Source organism: Rhamphochromis sp. 'chilingali' (assembly GCF_963969265.1).
Source record: "Rhamphochromis sp. 'chilingali' genome assembly, chromosome: 17".
NCBI classification, from domain to species: domain Eukaryota; kingdom Metazoa; phylum Chordata; class Actinopteri; order Cichliformes; family Cichlidae; genus Rhamphochromis; species Rhamphochromis sp. 'chilingali'.
Window position 1 is genome coordinate 31087076 of NC_137944.1, and position 24512 is coordinate 31111587.

The 24512-nt window shown below is 41.7% G+C and overlaps 1 protein-coding gene across 1 annotated transcript in view; it reads left to right on the top strand.

The window, feature by feature from the left end:
* Window positions 1-4504: 4504 nt before the first annotated feature.
* Window positions 4505-24512, top strand: part of LOC308384446 (class I histocompatibility antigen, F10 alpha chain-like) — a gene marked incomplete at its 5' end in the record, with an annotated part of 28654 nt that continues 8646 nt past the window's right edge. The window contains 2 exons of the mRNA XM_080863013.1: window positions 4505-4511; window positions 5981-6247. Coding sequence (XP_080719139.1) covers window positions 4505-4511; window positions 5981-6247 — 274 coding nt within the window. The remainder of the gene's footprint in view (window positions 4512-5980; window positions 6248-24512) is intronic.

A 24512-nucleotide genomic window follows, 5' to 3' on the forward strand; every position in this document is an offset into this window, starting at 1 on the left:
AAGTAAAAATGTGCTTTTGGAATATTATTTCCTAAAGTTACAGTTTGATTTATAACAACACACACAGGAAACAGAGATGTGCAAGAAGGTACAGTATACAAGGAATTTTTGAAGTGCACAAGTGTACACGGCTTTGCATCTATAAAAAGTTTACAAGCTTCCACTTTTTGGACTATATTATGTGGTGATATTGCAGTATGGAAGCACCACAGATATGTATAAAAGACAAGATCATAAATTCTTAGCAATCAAAGATATGTTTGTGAAATAAAAAAAGTTTTACTTGTGCTTTCTTTTATGACTGGTCTGAGTTTCAGCTTCGGACTGAAGGTCAGACGTATCACAGTGTTCACTTAGATATTTCTGAAGACTGCGTTCTGCTTCGTGAAATGTGTCTGGAAGTACAAACACAATGTATGGCCAGACATAAATTAGGACACGAAAAACTTGTTATTGTTACATTTATACAACACCAATCCAGTTGATACCCACCATGGCTTATTAGAAGTCGGACTGGTGCATAGGTGAGCCATGTTGCACCAGGATGAACTCTCCTCTTTACTGTGGCGTGGATCCTGAATGTGTCTCACGGAGGATATGGAGGCCATGACAATTTCTCCCCATTTATCCATGAACTAGGGACTATTTCTGTACCACCAGTGCTGAACTGCACAATGCACCAGTCTTTCATTTTTATCTTTTTTTAAAATTTGGAGTCCTTTTTTGCCCTGTCTAGGATAAACAGGAAACAGATAATTACAATATATTTCATAGTCACTACAAAACTTGATCTATTGATTGAACTAAATAATAAATAATAGCTTAAAATGTATATAGGCAACAATTACAAGCAAACCCGATAAAACAAACTCTTTTTTTTTTTTTAACATACAACTGCGTGTGTATATGTAAGCATTTAAACACTGAAGATAATAAAATTAACAGTATTTTGTCTAAGTCTGCCATTGTAGGAATTCATGGCACCGAGACAAAAACTTGGCGCACAGTGTGGCATCAAAATAGGCGCACACCTTTGACGCTGCGTTTTCTCCGTCTTCCTCGTCCACACGTAAATGCTAAAACGGAGTTTTCGAAAATATCCGCCCTGTCAGGCGTCTTTAAAAATCTCAGTTTTCAGTGGATGAAAACGCAGTTTACGTGTGGACAAAAGGTGCAAACGCAAGGTAGGTGAGCGTGCAGCGTAAAGTTTGAATTTAGTGCGAATCGAAGCGGGTGCTCTCCAATCATTAAAAGTAACAAAGTCATTGAACACATTTATACAGTTACAGATCAACAATCAACGATGACAGAACAACAGTGAATCAATGTTATTTCAATGTCAGTGTCAGGTTTCATCAGTATTTCAATGTTGTTTCAACATTGGTTTTGTGTTGACATTTCAATCCTGACGATTCTGATGGTTCAGATGGAAAATCAACATCTGTTCAATGTCTCCTTGCTATCTGGGAGGTCATGAACAAGATTTTTTTTTTTAAATTTTCATTGTAAGTGGGCTAAAGCAGTTAATTAAAAGTAGTCTAACAGAAATGTAAATGCTGTAATTTGATTATTTTAATAAACCATGTAACTTGGATGGATTAGATGCTGGCGTGACCACAGTGCACACGTCTGATGTCGCTCACAGTAGTCCAAAGGATCGCTCAAGGAGTTTGTGTGTTCGCTCAGACACATGAAAAATTAGAGGGAACATTGGTTGTAAACAGTTGTAAAAACTATAATTATTGTATTGTACAGTATAATTGTCGATACAGCATTTACAGTAGTGCAGTTGACCCTGTAATGTGTGGCCAGAAAACTAAAAAGCATCTCATCTTGTGTGGCAAAGTTTGGTCATGGCAAAACAATTGAAGGATCTGCAGCATCCAACATTGGCAAATTTTTTAATTGAGGGCTGGCAGTGGAATCCGAACCGGGATGACAACTAACCTGTGGTGGACGAGAGGATGACTGACAGGTTGATGGATTTATTACTGGGAGCTACTCTTCTTGTTGTTGCGTTTGGGGAACTGCTGGTAAATTGCATACAGAGGGTTTGATTTCAGTAGATGAAACTGTTTTAAGTGAATATCTGGAGGAACAGCAAGAATGGGGAGAGGATAAGTTAACCATAATTTGCCAGATCCCCCTCACTGTCATCAGAGGTTCCCTCACAACTTCATCTTGGTTAGTAGGTAGAGGATCAAGGCATGTCTCTTGTTGGCTTTGTGCCTCTTGGTCATTATCCTGCATCCCATGTGTGTCTGTGTCAACGTGCTGGTATTCTGTTTGGCTTTCTGTTTCACATCAAGCACCTCTAGTTCCAGGATACTGAACATCATAATGTTGCAGGTAAGCAGGGGGTCGACTTTTACAACCAGAAGGTCTAAAGGTTTCGGTTGGTGGCTGTGAGTCCATGAACATAACACTGCTCAGCTCAAAGGGCCATGTTTTTAGGAGGTCCAAAGGTAAGTTAAAATTGTTGTCACCATGGCCTCATCCAGTCACAATGCAAAGATAATAGCCATCAATTAGTTGCCATATATCTGGGTTTATTTCATTGTAATCAGTGGTAACTTAACTTAAAGGAAGACACACATGGACTGCTAACAAACATCAAACAAACATCCTCCACTGCAACCACTGAACATCCAAGGTATGGACATTGAGGCTGTGGACAGCTACAGGTACCTTGGTGTTCATCTGAACAACAAACTGGACTGGACTCATAACTCAGACGCCCTCTACAGGAAAGGGCAGAGCAGGCTGTACCTGCTGCGGAGACTCAGGTCTTTTGGAGTGAAGGTCCCACTCCTGAAGACCTTCTATGACTCTGTGGTGGCTTCTGCTATCTTTTATGGTGTGGTCTGCTGGGGTGGCAGCATCTCTGCTGGGGACAGGAAGAGACTGAACAGGCTGATCAGAAGGGCCAGCTCTGTTCTAGGATGCCCTCTGGACCCAGTGGAGGTGGTGAGTGACAGGAGAATGGTGGCTAAGCTGTCATCCCTGTTGGACAACATCTCTCACCCCATGCAGGAGACTCTGACAGCACTGAGCAGCTCCTTCAGTGGCTGCGGCACCCACTATGTGGGACGGAGAGATTTCGCAGGTCTTTCCTCCCCACTGCTGTCAGACTCCACAACAAAGACTTTAACTGATCAAACACACACAAACCCAAACATGTGCAATAAGACTGCTATAAGTGCAATCATTTTTTCTGACAAAGTTGTACTTTTGTATTTTCTTACTCAGTTGTATTTAGCATTTGTATTCTATTTTATTCTATTGTATATATTATTCTATTTTATTCTGTTGTATATAGTATTTTATTTTATTCCATTCCAGTGTCTTCTAATTTCTGCTACATAACTTTGCACTTTTGCTGTAACTAAACAAATTTCCCACCTGTGGGACTAAAAAGGTCATCTTATCTTATCTAAACAATAAAAGAGAAATCAAGATTGGACTTTAAGTCATTAACTTAAGAATTAAGGTTTAACCTCAGAAGAACCAATACCGCCCCATGAGGGAGTGAAAAAAATGGGTGAGTGAAAGTGAGTGCAGTATTTATATAATGTGCGCCATTATATACCCCTTCCGCCCCCTGCCTCTGCACGTGCCTGCCAGCAAGAGTGGATCTGGACTCCTCCCATCCTCCTGTTACTGATCCTCCATCTGAATGCATGATAACAACCTTATGAACAAACTAGCAGGTGTAGAAAGCCCTACTGGCCCATATCTATGGGCTGATTTCTGCTAATACCATTTAAAGATAAAAAACAAAAAAACAAAAAGTGTTTATCCTCAAATTTTCCTGAGGGAGTTTATATTTTATGTATTTAATGTTTATTCTTATTCATTTGTAAATAGCACATATTTTAATGCATATGGCCCTGACAGAACTATTGAAAGTGTTGCGTGCCGCTACACGTATAGGTCTATAATTAATGTGTGTAATGTAGGTGGTATATTTAAGTTGTTTTCTCTTTGAACCACATGGGGGAGCACCTCACCACTTTTTTTTGTCACTGTAGTCTCATTAAAACAACCTAACCCATGCATTTGTTTTCAGTTGGATCGCATTCACGCAGAAAACGTAATAATATGGAGCTGCTGTGTCCTGTGTGCAGTAACTGGAACCGTTTTAAGCAGCTTCATTTTTAAAAATCGATTCAATATGGAAACAAAAGTGGAAAATCCCCGGTACCCTGCCTTCTCATACTGATAAAATAAGCATAATGTACTTTCACTTTCGTTGATAACCTCAGTGGGTCAGTTTAACCCAGATTTAAATGACGTCGGCACTGAGGATAAATTACCATTGGCTGTGATGGAAGCATATGTTAACGCGCTGATGATTTTCCCCCTCACTCGAACACAGACGCTTCAGCAAGCAGCTGCAAAGAGTATCTACGGGGAATTAAAATACGAAATTAGTAGTTAGTTTATCAAAGAGGTCACCATGAGGCTGTTTATTTTTCTGTTTCTTCTGGAAATACAAGTCGCGATGGGAGGTGAGTTAGACACGTATGTTATTTAAAACTTTGACTGTATGCAGCCCAAAGTGTATAAATGTAAGAATCGTCTGTTAATATTTTAGTTTTACGACCCTTGCAGATCATATAAATGCTAAAAACAAACTGCCAAACACAAACGTTACCTTAAAAATGAAACATTAATCATAAAAATGTTTTAATACTATATATTTTTTCCTTTCTGACAGAAAGTTTATGAAATCAAAGAGGCTTTCAAAAAATATCTTTGCTTTCATTGTTTGGGTAAATTTTTAAAATATAGCTTTTGTTATAATAGGGAACCATTGCCGATACTGGTAGTATGTTTTGTGACATGTCGCATACAATAAGGTTTTACACATTTCGATCTGAAAATGTTGTAAATAAATAAGGATACAAGTTATTTATTTCAGTCATAATAGCATTCATGGTATTATATTTGAATTGGGGTTTTTTTAATATATATTTTTAATTCATTCGACTTTATTTTAAGTAGAGGCTGCTTTTTATATAGAAATTGATGGCATTGTTTTAGACCTTGGCATCAAAGAACTTCCTGTTTTGCAACTGCCAAAGCACCTTAACATACACTTCGAAAACAATCATGCGAATCATAAATGGAATCTGTTTCCTTATTGTTTACTTATGATGCAATAAATAACACACTCTAGTCTTCAGATATTTTATAGATTGTAAGGTCATTCACACACAATTATTAAAACCTGCTGAATAGAAATAATATTTCTACATTGTTTTTGTCTTTGAGTATTAATATATTAAAACTATTTTAAGTCCCCTCGTAACTGAATAGTTTGTTTTGTTTGTAGGCCCTATTGACAACAAACAGTTAATATCTTTTTTACTTTCCTAAATTTTACTTTCTTAAAATTGTGTGCTGTTTAGAACATATATCTGCTGAGTATCTACTGATATGGTAAATGGCCTGTATTTGTATAGCGCTTTTACTAGTCCCGCCTAGGGACCCCAAAGCGCTTTACACATCCAGTCATCCACCCATTCACACACTGGTGGAGGCAAGCTACAGTTGTAGCCACAGCTGCCCTGGGGCGCACTGACAGAAGCGAGGCTGCCATATCGGCCCTTCTGGCCAACACCAGTAGGCGGTAGGTGAAGTGTCTTGCCCAAGGACACAACGACCGAGACTGTCGGAGCCGGGGCTCGAACCGGCGACCTTCCGATTGCAAGACAAACACCCAACTCTTGAGCCATGGTCGCCCCAGACGATATGTCTGATATGCTAGTTTTAATTTTTTTTAAATAGAATTAATACATTTTACTGGAAAGAATAATCCAAGTATTAATCTAACCTGTGTATCCATATAAAATTACACAACAGTAGTTTTTGAAATTCTTAAATGCACTCGATACCCAACGAAGCAAAATTATTCAGTGGTTCATTATATTTAAATGAAGGAATTTAACATAATGATATTAATCTTTTTCTACAGCCATTCACTCTCTGAAGAACTACTTCACTGCCTCCTCTCAAGTACCAAACTTCCCAGAGTTTGTAGGTATTGGTGTGGTTGATGATGTTGTGACAGTTTACTGTGACAGCAACACCGGGAAGGCAGTGCCCAAACAGGACTGGATGAACAAAGTCACAGGAGGTGATCCACAGTACTGGGATCGGCAGAGTCAGATCTGTGTGGGGCAGCACCAGGTGTTCAAAAGCAACATTGAGATTGCAAAGGAGCGCTTCAACCAAACTGGAGGTGTGTTTATATTTCACTTTTTATTTTTATTAACACACACACACACAATGTAGTAGTGTATTTATATGGAATTTACATTTTTAGGAAAAGAATAATGTTTAATCTCTAAACATTTAGCAAAAAATATTAGCAAGTTTTATTAGGATATTATTATTAAGTTTCATTTAGGAAGTTTTAGAAAGTGTTTATTCTTACAAAGAAATTCAACCATGATCTGAAAGTCACATTTTCTGTCATTAACAAAAGAAACACTGTCATCAGTTGCAAGGATTCAAAATAAGTGAGCAACTAATTTAGCAAAAATCAAATAAATATTTAACTTTTAGCTGAATAATAACAGCAGAGTAGTTATGGTGAGAACCACAAAGACCAAAACCAATTAACACAAACAAGCAGACAGACAATATAAGCTGAGATCTGACATGAAAATCACATTTGTTTGCATTTTCACACAGATTTTGGTCTTACTTTTAACTGACAGTAACTTTGAGTTTCATTTTATGTTAAATATTTTGTGGCCCCAGATTTCTGACAGATTAACTTTGAACAAGAGTTGGAACAGTTTATAGTGAATCATAGTGTTTTTTATATATATATATATATATATATATATATATATATATATATATATATATATATATATATATATATATATATATTAGGGGTGCAACGATACACAAAATTCACGGTTCGGTTCGGTTCGATACTTTGGTGTCACGGTTCGATATTTTTTCGATACAAAAAAAAATGTTCATGCCTTTTTAATTTGTCATTTATTAAAGTTATAAATATATATTTTAACTCAAAAGTACAGTTTTTAAATTTAATGTTGCTGAAACAACAAAGTAATAAAAAAAATAAATCTATCTGATCGAGAAATCACTCATGTTTAAACTCAAGTTTATTACAGAGAAATGGCTCTTTCCAAAATAAAATCTATACTATACGCTTCTTCTGGGCTATATTCTCAGCAGCATATTAAACATATCAGGTCCCCATAAGGAGAATCATGTGTTAACGGCTGTCTAAATGACTCGGGTAAAGTTTGTAGCATGCGTGCTTGTTGTTTTTGTCTGCTTCCACTTGTCTTTGCACTAGGATGATGTCGGCGTAAATGTGCAGTCATATTCGTCGTGTTCACACTAAATTGCAGTTTTCGTATCACTGCCCCACCAGAGCGCAAGAAACAGTAAATATCTTCAAATCTTTGAATTGACATATTGTCCTTGTACAGTGGGTCATGCAGAGGACTCCCAACGAACCAGTACATCCCAGTTCTTCTCTCTTCCTACAAGAATGGTCATGAGCTCATGTTTCGTTACATTTTTCCACTCTTTCCCCATCTGTGGCTGCTCTTCGTCCCTCCATGTTTGTGCATGTCAGCACCTCTTCTATTATATTATCAGAAGAGTTTCCATGCATCTATTAGGGAGACAGGACTAAACCCAGGTGCAGGCCCTGGCCGACTATTCAGAATATTGTGGCTTGGTGTTTTAGCCTGACTGGGAGGTAACTCTGCCCAGTAAGAGCCATTGCGGCTCATTCTGTTGGACACAATGTCCATTTCCTCTTCAGAGGACTCATCAGACTCCTCTGTGTCTGACCGGCCTTTCAGTGGGAGGACAACAGTCTGGGTCCTCTATAGCTGAGATGTCAGATTCTGAGTCAATGCCTCCGATGGGCTCTTCATCCCATCTGTCCTGGATCATTTTTAGGTCCAAGGTCCACAGGGATCCTAGCTGGCCTCCTAGCAGCCATGTTACTTTAGATAAATAAAAAACAAAAACATTAGAAAGGACAATGTTTGAAATGCACAGAAAACTATAAATCATATAAAAAACTAGCTAATATAACATTAGCCTACTTTTGAGTTAGCTAGGTCAGGTAAAAAGTGTGTGTGTGTGTGTGTGTGTGTGTGTGTGTGTGTGTGTGTGTGTGTGTGCGCATGCATGTGTGTGTCTGTGTGTTAGCCAACAATACTGTTGGCTACTGTTAGCTAACAATACTGTTAGCAACTGTTAGCTAACACAATACTGTGTTACCTACCTAAATACAAAACTGTTAGTATTGTGTTAGCTAACAGTAGCTAACAGTATTATTAGCTAACAGTTTGGCATTTAGGTAGGTAACACAGCATTGTGTTAGCTAACAGTAGCTGTGTTACCTACCAAAATGCAAAACTGTTAGCTAACAACAAAGTAGGTAGGGCTAATCTGATCACGCATTTCAGACATTGGATCACTAATTTGATCACACTTTATAATCTTTCAATGAAAAATAAGTTAATAAATGGAAATAATACTTACATGTATCTTGCTGTGTAAAATCACCTCCTGGGTGGTGAGACTGCTGAGATCAGATGTGTATGTGAGACAGTCAGAATTGCTAAGAATTAAAGGTTCATAGAAGCTTCCACAGGAACTGCTTGGGGTCATTTTTGAGCCCACTTGTAGAAGAGTGGTGTAGTGATACAAAACCCCCAATTTCTTTAAAATTAATGAAAAAATAAATAAAAATGCAAATGGCCTCATGTCACAAACATGTTTTATGAGTAATATCTGGAAGATGAAAATATTACAACTTTTAATTTTAAAGATTTTGAAAAATAAAAACCTGTGGGGTCATTTTTAACCGTCTAAGGCAGGGGTCCCCAATCCCAGTCCACGAGGGCCGGTGTCCCTGCAGGTTTTAGATCTCACCCTGGGTCAACACACCTGAATCACATGATTAGTTCATTACCAGGCCTCTGGAGAACTTCAAGACGTGTTGAGAAGGTAATTTATCCATTTAAATCAGCTGTGATGGATCAAGGACAATTCTAAAACCTGCGGTTTGGACTAGGATTGGGGACCCCTGGTCTAAGGGTTAAATCAACACGTTTCCTCACTTCAACCTAAAAAACTTACAGCAACTAAATCCTCAAGTAAAAAAACTTTAATCAACTTTCCCTCGTACAAAATAAATGACACAAACTAAATTAAAAATTCTGACGCTTATCTACAAAATCATCCACAGTACAGACATAACTACACCATCACAACAGGCCCTGTGGTATCGTCTAGGCCAAAATTCTCCACTTTTCTAATTCATCAGGTTAAGAAATGATGTAAAAATCACCGTTTAATAAATCAGGACGCAGTAAAGGTTGACGAAAACTCCACCAAAAACTTTGTATTTAGCACCAACGGGTGGCATTTGAAAGCCTTCTTATGAGCGGCAAAAAAAACGACATTTTTTGGGGGGTCATTGAACACTGCATTGTACGTCATTGGCGTGCGCAACGTTTATGAGTTGAGGAAACAACAGCGCTCTTGGTCGGTCACTGAGCTGCTTTACCTGGCGCTCAGTGACAGCTGTGAGGAGTTTTCTTAAACTCTGCAGGGCCTCCTCATGTTTCTCAACCACTGTAGTTAAACTCCAATCAGCCAATCACAGAAGGAGCTCAGACACCATCTAAGACTTACTCTGATGTAAAGTGACTGCTTAAGTTTGACACCAGCACCACTGACTAACTCTGGGCTGTGAGGCCGTTCCTCAACTCTGTTATTGGTACTCATAGCCATCGATCAATGATCGTGACAGTTTGTGTATTTATGATCAGACACTGACCTCACTGTCAGTCAGTGGTGTTGGCGTCAGTCATTATGCAGATGTGCTGTTTCAAAGTTGGGGAAACCTGCAGTCAGCTGAGACTGAAGACGTCATTGAACAAGTGATGAAACATTTCTCCCACTGAAATCGTGACGTCCACATAAACATAATCAACCTTTTGGGACGTCTCAGTTTGACTGAAAAATCCGTCGTTTTTTTCACCGCTCATAAGGAGAAGTTCTGCTGTGGTTTTCGTTGATTTTAAGGGCGTCCTGAATTATTAAACAGATTTTTACATCATTTCTTTACCAGAGGGGTTGGAAAGGAGGCAAACTTTGGCCTGTGTGGCTCGTAACTCTACATGTTCAAACAAAGAAAATATCTGATGATGCTCTCAGGCGTTTCTCGTGGCTCTGAGAGCAGCGATGTTATAAAAGCAGGAATGAGTCGTCGTGTCATCCTCACCTGCAGACTGTCTGCTCTCATCACAGCATCAGCAGCGCTCACAGGTGTCTGTGCTGCACATCCAATAATATCATTAATGTGAATGTTTTTAGAAGAGAAATCTGACCTGGTTCAGTGCTGAAAAACACCAAAGTGGCCCAGAGTCAAATTCATAGTGTGAATTATTGTTTCAGTCACCGTCAGATTTCAGCAGATTATATAAATATGATAAATATTTAATGACTCATGACAATAAAACAGTTTGGGGAAACGTACAAAGACCAACAGACGGACACAACAAGCTGAGCTCTGACAGAAAAATCACATTTCAGTTTCAATATATGTTGAATGTCTTTATTAACAGCCAAATTAACTTTAACAGTTCCTGCAGATCAAACATGACCTGCACTAAACATAAGTTACAACATGAACGCCTGCTTTAAACACAACTGTCTGAAACTGGATTTAAAGAAATAAAGTTTGAAGTTTTGGAGCCAGTGAGCGTCTCCGCAGAAGAAGCCGTCGCCTCCGCCGCTTACACCTGCGCTTCGTTTTTCCCGCCGTCTGGTATGACGTCACCGCTCCTGTTTGTTTCCATCCGCTGCTCACATCAGTCAATCATTTCTTTTTAAACAGCCTTTTTGAAACAAATTAAAGTATTTTATTGACACAACTGATGTAAATAAAAACAGATGTGAGTATGTGAGTCTCTAAAAACTCCACAATAAGATGACAGCAACAGAACAAAACATGAAAAACACTCAAAACGTCATCAGAACGCTCAAATTTAAACGTAGAATAAGTGCAGAATGAAAACCGCGCTGCTTGTTTCTGTTAAACTTTTATTATTATTCCTGTTAGAAGAGGAGAGAGCATGAATGTGAACAAACATGGCGTCAAAGGCCCCACAAACACTTAGAGCTGGGCAATATAAGATTTTTTCATATCACGATAAGTTTTTTTTTTTCCATTTCAGGCGATAACGATATCTATCACGATATAAGCCAAATAACTATATTTGTAAGATTTAAATGTGCCGTTGCTCACAAGTAAAATGTGAAATAATCAGCGGCTTGTTTTGATTTAAATATTTATTTCCCACAATAAGTTCAACAGGGTAGATGTACTTAAGGAACATGAGACTTTTTCAGATAAATAAAGGCAAATATTGCAAACTACACAAAAGGCAGCCGCTAAAGCGTTTAAGTTTCAAAATAGAACAAACGAAACAGACTACTAAGTTGTCAATTCCACCTAGAAACAAAATATTAATTCTAAAAATAAATCTTAATTTGTTTTACAGAAGAACAGACAAAACTGACTAACTTTTGTCAATATCAAATAAACTGAGAACTAAAAGGAAATTCTCAATCTCTCCTTGTTGTATAGCTTAGCTTTTCAAACAGTTTTAACAGTTACTTTAGTCTGACAAAAGCCGAATGACGAATTAGCGCTTCCAGTCAGAGATTGAGAATGCACCGCTTCATTGTATTTCCAGACTTGCTTTCGGCACAATTTACAGTGCACGCTACTCTGTTTTTTGTCAGACTTGAAATAGCCGAAATACCTTCACACTACGGAACTTCTATGGCTCTTCCGTTCGACAATCTCTCCGGCATTGGAACCATCATCTGTGTTCTCTTCGGTAACCTTCGGTCACGCTCGGTGGATTTTTTTCTAGTCGGCACACTCATTTCCTCCATTACCCGGGCGGCACGGTGGCTGGCTGCTTCCCAAACAAATACACATGTGCGGCTTGGCACTTGTGCTGTACGTAACAAGTCACGTGACGTGACGCTGCGGCTGTGATTGGTTCGACTCTGCGCTACTTAATTTGGATTGGCTGTTCTTTTTTTTTCTTTTTTTTAAGAGGACAAGAGCGGTGAGGTCTATCGCAATAGTTAAATTTTTCTATCGAGAAAAAGTTGTTTCGCAATATATATCGTTATCGTTCTATCGCCCAGCTCCACTTACACTCTTAGTTTATTTCTAGAAACTTCCAACAGGAAGTGATCGCAGACATGTGCGACAGGGATAGAGAGACAGGGGAGGGCATAAGAGGGGGAGGAGCCTGACTCCTGTCTGTGTGGCTCACCTGAGCAGAGCGAGCACAGACGCGCTCGTCATCAGCTGTGACGTAACCCGAGTTGAAACTCACGTCACCAACGAGCCGAAGACGACGTCAGTGAAACAAAGTCTGCTTTCTGACTCTGAATATATTCCTGGCTGTGACCTTTCGTCTCATCAGCCAATCAGCAGCAGGCGCAGTTTGAACGGTCATCAGTGGAGCAGCAGCCGTGGACGTGGAGCTCAGCTTAAAATCAGCGGCTCGTCTTAAACCGTGCGGTTTGATTCACGTTTCAAACGTCGCTCTGTCCGCTTTCAGACGCTGACGTTAAGCTGTCGTCAGCTGACGTCGGAGCGCCCGCTGCCGATTGGTCGCTCCTCCGACACGCCCCTCTCACAGCGAAGCAGCTGATAACAGGCGGTCACACAGGACGACCCCGAGCAGCAGATCCACAGCAGCTTCTTGTTTTTAGTGCAAAACAAAATTATTTTTGAAAATGAATAAACACAAAACAGGGAAACAAACATGTTTGATGTCAGTTATTAAACGTCTACAAACATTTATTTAAATGAAGAAACGCCGAGAAAGAAACAATCAAACAGATTCTGTTGAATCTGTTTATCTGTCACAAACAGCAGAGTTTGAACAGCTTCAGGATCCTTCGAGTCTTCAACTGATCGAACGTTCGGCCTGAATTCACAGCAAACACAAGAAAGGAGGGACGTCTCCCAGTATCCTCGCTGTGATCCCAGTGTACTCGCTGTGATCCCAGTATCCTCGCTGTGATCCCAGTATCCTCGCTGTGATCCCAGTATCCTCGCTGTGATGGACGTGAAACTTTGCCCATAAAACAACGAGGTCCATTATATCTCTGCTGGTGCTGTTAGTTTGTTCACGCTCAGTTTTCAGAGCAAATAAAACATCTTTCCAAAATAAATCAAAACCTTTAGAAGATTTTCTGCAACAGAAGCTTCACAGATTCGACCAAAAGTTCTGAACAAAAGTGCAAAAAGCAAAACGTGCGACAGCTTCTGGGCGACTCTTCCAGAAACTCCAGCTCACATCAGCGTCTGCTTTCAGTCCAGCTTCGAGCTCGTTTTCACATCAAGTCTATGAACGAGTTTAAAGAAACTTCTTGAACTTTGTTGGTAATCAGATGCTTATCAGGTCGCTGCAGGTTTCATCCACCAAACGGCTCCAAACACAAACTGCATCTGGTGACGTGCTCGTGTTTCTCTGGAATAAAGATCCAATAGATTTGTTTTTATTTTTAGAGCCACCAGAAAAAACCTGTTTTCCCAGTGGGAGTGTGTCACAGAGAGAACAGGACAGATGTTGAGTCTGAACTGTTGCTGATATTTAAATACGCTGTGACATCATCTCCTGGAGCCACAGATGATGTTTAACTGGAGTTCTTCACAGAGAGCAGCTCAGCGTCTGTGTGGAACAGCTGATTTACCAACATCATCATATTATCAAACCAATATTCAGAAAAACAGATTTCCTCTTGGACAAACATCCTTGTTGTTCCACATAAAATAAGTGTGAGGCTCAAACTGTGTTTGTAGACGAGAGTCTGTGACGAGGAAGCCCGGCGATGAGAGGCCGACGTGTTCGCGGGGATTTTATCCACAAAGTTACACACGAGGAAAACTCGATGCTGCGACTCGGAGAGGAAACGAACAGGTGTAGCGCTCAGGATGGAGGCGGGGCTTCTGATCAGCTGTTTGAGCCAGTTTATCTTAAATGTGCCGTTTAAAGTGTGGAAATCTGAAACATTCAGCCCACCGTTTACATCGAGTTCATACGAGCTGTTTTTCTAATGTGACGTCTCCTGTTTGTCCACATGAAGCTGAAGAGCAGCCTGTCAGTGTCTTTGATGGTTTATTATGGAGGCGTCGAGCCAGCGCTGCCTCAGGGACACCAGAGATTCCTGCTTTAGTCAAAACTCTTCCTCTCAGTGAGAGAGCTGAGTTTGTTTTTAACTCTTTTTGTAGGAGGGATCAGACTTAGATTCATTCTTTTGTTCCTCAGTGATTCACATCCTTAAATATGGAAGCTGTTGTTTCATGGAGATATTACAAAGGTCAGATTTGGAGCGTCTGTGATGAGTTCACGTTTATTAATATTCAGGTCAAATCTGGAAGCTTTGGAGAAACTGTTCACTGCAGCAGCTCAGACTTGACCTTCATTTGTCTAAATCAGAGCGGTGTCGTCAGCTGTGCTGCGATTAACTCTCTGCCAGTGACGGAGATCCTTTTACATCACCTGATTTTACTCGTCTGATAAAACACTAACAGGAAGAGGTGCAGAGAGGCGGAGCCGCCTCGTCTTCTTCCTCCGTGCAGGTTAAATCTGTGGATGTAGCAGCCATCAGTTTATTACAGCTGTTACTGTTTGTGTAGAGTTTTGACTGATGTAGAGAAATAATTACTGAAACTAAATTAGTTTAAAGGCTGAAAGATGAAACGATGCTCCGTGTATCAAAGGCTTTGAGTCCAGCATAACTGAGTCCAGCATCATCGTTGTTCTGCAGCTACGATAAGAGCAGAAACAAACTGGACGCTAACAGTCGATCAGTAAATGATCTTTGTCAGGTTGAGTCGGTGTAGTTCACCTCTGAGTCGTGGTGGTGCAGCTGCTCGTTTTCTAACCTTCTGTCAGACTTCATAAAGAAAAGGAGGCGACAGGTTAGAGACGACTTTGTGACGTTCAGATGTCAGACCGTCAGCACCTGCTGGATCCACAGCAGCTTCCTGACAGCAGCTCGACTCGCTCGCCGTCTCCCTGCAGCGTTCACGCACGCGACAGGTGGTGTCGCTCGCCCTCTCCTCACCTGCTCGCTCCACCTGTTGATCCTCTGAGCTGTTTCCTGTGGTCACTCTCTCTCCTCCTCACTGGCTCCAAAGTGTGAGCTGTAAGGTGTGTGGGCGGGGCATCAAAACAGCTGTCGGCTTCATCTTCCGCCATTTTATAGTTTTTGATGAGCTCACCTCTTCCGCCATTTTATAGTTTTTGATGAGCTCATCTCTTCCGCCATTTTATAATTTTTGATGAGTTCACCTTTTCCACCATTTTATAGTTTCTGATGAGCTCACCTCTTCCGCCATTTTATAGTTTTTGATGAGCTCACCTCTTCCGCCATTTTATAGTTTTTGATGAGCTCACCTCTTCCGCCATTTTATAGTTTCTGACGAGCTCATCTCTTCCGCCATTTTATAGTTTTTGATGAGCTCACCTTTTCCGCCATTTTATAGTTTCTGATGAGCTCATCTCTTCCGCCATTTTATAGTTTTTGATGAGCTCACCTCTTCCGCCATTTTATAGTTTTTGATGAGCTCACCTCTTCCACCATTTTATAGTTTCTGATGAGCTCACCTCTCCTGGGAGCGCTGCCCAACCAGCCGACCTGGTGACGTAATGAGTGCTGTAACGACCACAAATCAGCGAGCAGGAAAATGACTATAAACAAGAATCACTTTGAATCCGTTTCTCAGAATAAATCACAACGCTCTTAATTTTGTGTCAAAGCTGTAAAATGTGCTGTTTCACGTCTTCTTTAACTCGACATGTTTCCTCACTTTAACCCACAAAACTCACAGCGACTAAATCCTCAAGTAAAAAAACTTTAATCAACTTTCCCTCGTACAAAATAAATGAGACGAACTGAATTAAAAATACTGACGCTCATCTCCAAAATCATCCACAGTACAAACATAATTACATGATCACAGCCCCGTGGTGTCGTCTAGGCCAACATTCGACACTTTTCCAATTCGTCTGGTTAAGAAATGATGTAAAAATCGCCATTTAATAAATCAGGATGCAGTAAAGGTTGGAGAAAACCCCGCCAGGACACCGTATTTAGCGCCAGCGGGTGGTGTTTGAAAGCCTTCATGTGAGCAGCGAAAAAACAACATTTTTGGAGGGGTCTTTGAACGCTGCATTAGACATCACGGGTGTGCGCGACATTTAAGAGCTGAGGGAAAAACAGCGCTCTTGCTCGGTCACTGAGCTGCTTTACCCGGCGCTCAGTGACAGCTGTGAGGCGTTTTCCTAAACTATGCGGGGCCTCCTCATGTTTCTCATCCACTGTAGTTTAACTCCAATCAAAGAAGAAGGAGCGCAGACACCAACTCATCCCTCAGTCCGGTAAAGTGATCGCTTAAGTTTGCCTATTTGATCACCAGCAGCACTGACTAACAATGGGCTGTGAGGCCAACTCTCTGTACGTGTTACTCAGGGCCACTGATCAATGATCGTGACAGTTTGCGTATTTATAATCAGACACTGACCTCGCGGCCCGTTGTTAGTCGGAGTGTTAGCATCAGGCATTATGCAGATGTCCTGTTTCAATGTTGGGGAAACCTGCAGTCAGCTGAGGCTGAAGAAGTCATTTAGATGAGCGATGAAACGTTTCTCCCGCTGAAAACACGACGTCCAGATGAACAGCATCAACTTTTTTCGAGGTCCCAGTTTGTTTCACAAAGACCGTTCTGCTTTTGTTCGGGTCTAAAACGCTGTTTTCCTCCACGCTGAAATGTTGCGTACAAAGGGGCGTTCAATGACCGAAAAAATCCGTCGTTTTTCTCACCGCTCATAAGGAGGAGTCCTGGTGTGGTTTTCGTTGATTTTTAGGGCGTCCTGATTTATTAAACAGCGATTTTTACATCATTTCTTTACCAGAGGGGTTGGAAAAGTGGCAAATTTTAGCCTGTGTGGCTCGTAACTCTACATGTTGACATAAAGAAAATATCTGATGATGCACTGGGGCGTTTCTCGTGGCTTTGAGAGCAGCGACGTTATAAAAAAAGGCCTCATATCATCCTCATCTGTAGACTGTCTGCTCTCACCACAGCATCAGCGGCTCTCACAGATCTCTGTGCTACACATCCAATAATATCCTCAGTGTGAATGTTTCGATGTTTTTAGAGGAAAAACTTGATCTGGTCACAACGCTGAAAAACACCAAAGTGGCCCAGAGTCAAAATCATGGCGCGAATGATTGTTTCAGTCTAAACGCGGATTTCAGCAAATTAAATACATTTTATAAATATCTAATGACTCATAACAATAAAACAGTCATGGCAAGAAGCACAAAGACCAACAGTAGGAAACACAAACCAACAGACAATCTGACAGGAAAATCACATTTCTCTTCATTTCACTCATTTTCTCTCATTTTGAAATGAACGTAAATCTCAGTTTCAATATATGTTGAATGTTTTTTAGTCCCACATTTGATTAAGTTTTTATTAACAGACACGTTCACTTTAACAGTTCCTGCAGGCTGAAATTATCATCAATGAAATTAAGGTCTTAAAATGCTTTAATTTTCCCATAAACTGGCTGAAAGTGTTCAGATTATTTAGGTGGCATTTTTAAGACTAGTATAAAAAAATAACCCTTAACGTAAATTTTTAAATCACTCTCATAAAATTGTCAGTTTCTTGTCTCTTTATGATCGTCCTCATCCAGCTGTTAGCTGTGATGCTGGGAGCTCTTTATAAACGAGGACTGAGAGGAGCAGAGAGAGTTTGAGTCAGACCAACGAGCTGAGCACCGATGCTTTGATTCTTCCTCCTGGACGTACAGATCGTCCCACCCAGCCTGTTAGCAAAGAAACATCTGCATGCTGTAATTAGATGACTGAGCTTTGCGATCAGCTGCAGAACAGATGTGCACGAGCTGCGATCGGCACTATTTTACACATTACGGTCAAATTTTAAGCCCCGGTTATCTCGGAGTGAAGTCTTTCTTTTCCCCAAGCACGCCCACCCAGTTTACAAGGTAACAGGTCACTACACGCGCGTCACGCCACGACCACAGCTGCGTTTATTAGCTTAGCACAAGCAGGAATCCTCACATCCATCAGCATCTCTGCAGAAGAAGCGGTCCGCTCACGCCCGCACTTTATTTTTCCCACCATCTGGTGTGACGTCACCGCTGACTGAGACGACGCCGTCACTATGAAACATTTTACAGCAGCTTTGCGACACGATTTCTAAAACGGGAAAAAGGAAATAAGCTGTTCCATAAGATTTTCATCCACTGCACACGTCAATCTTTTTTAAACGACCTTTCTTAAACAAATTAAACTCAAAAATCAAAATGTTTTATTGACAGAACTGATGTGAAAAACTTCCAAAATAAAAACAGATTTTAGTGTGTGAGCCTCTAAAAACTCCACAATAAGACGACAGCAACAGAAAAAAACATGAAAAACACTCAAACATCCATCTTTTCTTCTGTTGTTTCTAAGCCTCCACCCGTCCTCCACTCCACCTCTCTGATCACTACAAGCACTAATTAATTATTATTAATAAAAGCTGGAAAATGAAGTTTGAGCGTCGGCGTGGTTCTCATGACCTGCGCTCGCGGCGAGATCGAAACGCTGTGCCGAGAATAACCGCGCTGCTTGTTTCTGTTAAACTTTTATTATTATCGTTACTGTTATTATAACACGAGCAGAACCACAGCGGCTCGAGGCCACGAGGACGGAGCGCCGCCGGGAGTCGAGTCTGTGGAGCTTCCTGTTAAAGAGGAGAGAGCGTGAATGTGAACAAACATGGCGTCAAAGGCTCCACTTACACTCTTAGTGTATTTCTAGAAACTTCCAACAGGAAGTGATCGCAGACATGTGCGACAGGGATAGAGAGACGGGGGGACATAAGAGGGGGAGGAGCCTGACTCCTGTCTGTGTGGCTCACCTGAGCAGAGCGAGCACAGACGCGCTCGCCATCAGCTGTGACGTAACCCGAGTCTAAACTCCCAGTGTACTCACTGTGATCCCAGTATCCTCACTGTGATCCCAGTATCCTCGCTGTGATGGACATGAAACTTTGCCCATAAAACAACGAGGTCCATTATATCTCTGCTGGTGCTGTTAGTTTGTTCACGCTCAGTTTTCAGAGCAAATAAAACATCTTTCCAAAATAAATCAAAACCTTTAGAAGATTTTCTGCAACAGAAGCTTCACAGATTCGACCAAAAGTTCTGAACAAAAGTGCAAAAAGCAAAACGTGCGACAGCTTCTGGGCGACTCTTCCAGAAACTCCAGCTCACATCAGCGTCTGCTTTCAGTCCAGCTTCGAGCTCGTTTTCACATCAAGTCTATGAACGAGTTTAAAGAAACTTCTTGAACTTTGTTGGTAATCAGATGCTTATCAGGTCGCTGCAGGTTTCATCCACCAAACGGCTCCAAACACAAACTGCATCTGGTGACGTGCTCGTGTTTCTCTGGAATAAAGATCCAATAGATTTGTTTTTATTTTTAGAGCCACCAGAAAAAACCTGTTTTCCCAGTGGGAGTGTGTCACAGAGAGAACAGGACAGATGTTGAGTCTGAACTGTTGCTGATATTTAAATACGCTGTGACATCATCTCCTGGAGCCGCAGATGATGTTTAACTGGAGTTCTTCACAGAGAGCAGCTCGGCGTCTGTGTGGAACAGCTGATTTACCAACATCATCATATTATCAAACCAATATCCAGAAAAACAGATTTCCTCTTGGACAAACATCCTTGTTGTTCCACATAAAATAAGTGTGAGGCTCAAACTGTGTTTGTAGACGAGAGTCTGTGACGAGGAAGCCCGGCGATGAGAGGCCGACGTGTTCGCGGGGATTTTATCCACAAAGTTACACACGAGGAAAACTCGGTGCTGCGACTTGGAGAGGAAACGAACAGGTGTAGCGCTCAGGATGGAGGCGGGGCTTCTGATCAGCTGTTTGAGCCAGTTTATCTTAAATGTGCTGTTTAAAGTGTGGAAATCTGAAACATTCAGCCCACCGTTTACATCGAGTTCATACGAGCTGTTTTTCTAATGTGACGTCTCCTGTTTGTCCACATGAAGCTGAAGAGCAGCCTGTCAGCGTCTTTGATGGTTTATTATGGAGGCGCAGAGCCAGCGCTGCCTCAGGGACACCAGAGATTCCTGCTTTAGTCAAAACTCTTCCTCTCAGTGAGAGAGCTGAATTTGTTTTTAACTCTTTTTGTAGGAGGGATCAGACTTAGATTCATTCTTTTCATCCTCAGTGATTCACATCCTTAAATATGGAAGCTGTTGTTTCATGGAGATATTACAAAGGTCAGATTTGGAGCGTCTGTGATGAGTTCACGTTTATTAATATTCAGGTAAAATCTGGAAGCTTTGGAGAAACTGTTCACTGCAGCAGCTCAGACTTGACCTTCATTTGTCTAAATCAGAGCGGTGTCGTCAGCTGTGCTGCGATTAACTCTCTGCCAGTGACGCAGATCCTTTTACATCACCTGATTTTACTCGTCTGATAAAACACTAACAGGAAGAGGTGCAGAGAGGCGGAGCCGCCTCGTCTTCTTCCTCCGTGCAGGTTAAATCTGTGGATGTAGCAGCCATCAGTTTATTACAGCTGCTACTGTTTGTGTAGAGTTTTGACTGATGTAGAGAAATAATTACTGAAACTAAATTAGTTTAAAGATTGAAAGATGAAACGATGCTCCGTGTATCAGAGGCTTTGAGTCCAGCATAACTGAGTCCAGCATCATCGTTGTTCTGCAGCTACGATAAGAGCAGAAACAAACTGGACGCTAACAGTCGATCAGTAAATGATCTTTGTCAGGTTGAGTCGGTGTAGTTCACCTCTGAGTCGTGGTGGTGCAGCTGCTCGTTTTCTAACCTTCTGTCAGACTTCATAAAGAAAAGGAGACGTCAGGTTAGAGACGACTTTGTGACGTTCAGATGTCAGACCGTCAGCACCTGCTGGATCCACAGCAGCTTCCTGACAGCAGCTCGACTCGCTCGCCGTCTCCCTGCAGCGTCCGCGCGTCAGGTGGTGCCGCTCGCCCTCTCCTCACCTGCTCGCTCCACCTGCTGATCCTCTCAGCTGCTTCCTGTGGTCACTCTCTCTCCTCCTCACTGGCTCCAAAGCGTGAGCTGTAAGGTGTGTGGGCGGGGCATCAAAACAGCTGTCGGCTTCATCTTCCGCCATTTTATAGTTTCTGATGAGCTCACCTCTTCCGCCATTTTATAGTTTCTGATGAGCTCACCTCTTCCGCCATTTTATAGTTCCTGATGAGCTCACCTCTTCCGCCATTTTATAGTTTCTGATGAGCTCACCTTTTCCGCCATTTTATAGTTTTTGATGAGCTCACCTTTTCCGCCATTTTATAGTTTCTGATGAGCTCACCTCTTCCGCCATTTTATACTTTCTGATGAGCTCACCTCTTCCGCCATTTTATAGTTTCTGATGAGCTCACCTTTTCCGCCATTTTATACTTTCTGATGAGCTCACCTTTTCCGCCATTTTATAGTTTCTGATGAGCTCACCTCTTCCGCCATTTTATACTTTCTGATGAGCTCACCTTTTCCGCCATTTTATAGTTTCTGATGAGCTCACCTCTTCCGCCATTTTATACTTTCTGATGAGCTCACCTCTTCCGCCATTTTATAGTTTCTGATGAGCTCACCTTTTCCGCCATTTTATACTTTCTGATGAGCTCACCTTTTCCGCCATTTTATAGTTTCTGGTGAGCTCACCTTTTCCACCATTTTATACTTTCTGATGAGCTCACCTTTTCCGCCATTTTATACTTTCTGATGAGCTCACCTCTCCTGGGAGCGCTGCCCAACCAGCCGACCTGGTGACGTAATGAGTGCTGTAACGACCACAAATCAGCGAGCAGGAAAATGACTTAAAACAAGAATCACTTTGAATCCAACGTTTCTCCCAGAATAAATCACAACGCTCTTAATTTTGTGTCAAAGCTGTAAAATGTGCTGTTTCACGTCCTCTTTAACTCGACATGTTTCCTCACTTTAACCCAAAAAACTCACAGCGACTAAATCCTCAAGTAAAAAAACTTTAATCAACTTTCCCTCGTACAAAATAAATGAGACGAACTGAATTAAAAATACTGACGCTCATCTCCAAAATCATCCACAGTACAGACATAATTACATGACCACAGCCATGTGGTGTCGTCTAGGCCAACATTCGCCACTTTTCCAATTCGTCTGGTTAAGAAATGATGTAAAAATCGCCATTTAATAAATCAGGACGCAGTAAAGGTTGGTGAAAACCCCGCCAGGACACCGTATTTAGCGCCAGCGGGTGGTGTTTGAAAGCCTTCATGTGAGCAGCGAAAGAAACGACGTTTTTGGAGGGGTCTTTGAACGCTGCATTAGACATCACGGGTGTGCGCAACATTTAAGAGCTGCGGAAAAAACAGCGCTCTTGCTCGGTCACTGAGCTCGCTTTACCCGGCGCTCAGTGACAGCTGTGAGGCGTTTTCCTAAACTATGCGGGGCCTCCTCATGTTTCTCATCCACTTTAGTTTAACTCCAATCAAAGAAGAAGGAGCGCAGACACCAACTCATCCCTCAGTCCGGTAAAGTGATCGCTTAAGTTTGCCTATTTGATCACCAGCAGCACTGACTAACAATGGGCTGTGAGGCCGTTCCTCAACTCTCTGTACGTGTTACTCAGGGCCACTGATCGATGATCGTGACAGTTTGCGTGTTTATAATCAGACACTGACCTCGCGGCCCGTTGTTAGTCGGAGTGTTAGCATCAGGCATTATGCAGATGTCCTGTTTCAACGTTGGGGAAACCTGCAGTCAGCTGAGGCTGAAGAAGTCATTTAGATGAGCGGTGAAACGTTTCTCCCGCTGAAAACACGACGTCCAGATGAACAGCATCAACTTTTTGGACTGTTTGTTTCACAAAGACCGTTCTGCTTTTGTTCGGGTCTGAAACGCTGTTTTCCTCCACGCTGAAATGTTGCGCTTCCGCGTGACTTACAAAGGGGCGTTCAATGACCGAAAAAATCCGTCGTTTTTTTCACCTCTCATAAGGAGGAGTCCTGGTGTGGTTTTCGTTGATTTTTAGGGCGTCCTGATTTACTAAACAGCGATTTTTACATCATTTCTTTACCAGAGGGTTGGAAAAGTGGCAATTTTTAGCCTGTGTGGCTCGTAACTCTACATGTTGACATAAAGAAAATATCTGATGATGCACTGGGGCGTTTCTCGTGGCTTTGAGAGCAGCGACGTTATAAAAAAAAGGCCTCATATCATCCTCATCTGTAGACTGTCTGCTCTCACCACAGCATCAGTGGCACTCACAGATCTCTGTGCTACACATCCAATAATATCCTCAGTGTGAATGTTTCGATGTTTTTAGAGGAAAAACTTGATCTGGTCACAACGCTGAAAAACACCAAAGTGGCCCAGAGTCAAAATCATGGCGCAAATGATTGTTTCAGTCTAAACCCGGATTTCGGCAAATTAAATACATTTTATAAATATCTAATGACTCATAACAATAAAACAGTCATGGCAAGAAGCACAAAGACCAACAGTAGGAAACACAAACCAACAGACAATCTGACAGGAAAATCACATTTCTCTTCATTTCACACTCATTTTCTCTCATTTTGAAATGAACGTAAATCTCAGTTTCAATATATGTTGAATGTTTTTTAGTCCCACATTTGATTAAGTTTTTATTAACAGACACATTCACTTTAACAGTTCCTGCAGGCTGAAATTATCATCAATGAAATTAAGGTCTTAAAATGCTTTTATTTTCCCATAAACTGGCTGAAAGTGTTCAGATTATTTAGGTGGCATTTTTAAGACTAGTATAAAAAAATAACCCTTAACATCCATCCATCCATTTTCATCCGCTTTATCCGAGGCCGGGTCGCGGGGGCAGCAGCCTAAGCAAAGAGGCCCAGACCTCCCTCTCCCCAGCCACCTCCTCCAGCTTATCCGGGGGAATACCAAGGCGTTCCCAGGCCAGCCGAGAGATATAATCTCTCCAGCGTGTCCTGGGTCTGCCCCGGGGCCTCCTCCCGGTGGGACATGCCTCGAACACCTCACCCAGGAGGCGCCCAGGGGGCATCCTTGTCAGATGCCCGAACCACCTCAGCTGACTCCTTTCGATGTGGAGCAGCAGCGGCTCTACTCTGAGCCCCTCCCGGATGGCCGAACTTCTCACCCTATCTCTAAGGGAGAGGCCAGCCACCCTTCGGAGGAAGCTCATTTCTGCCGCTTGTATCCGCGATCTCGTTCTTTCGGTCACTACCCACAGCTCGTGGCCATAGGTGAGGGTAGGGACGTAGATCGACTGGTAAATTGAGAGCTTCGCTTTTACACTCAGCTCCCTCTTCACCACGACG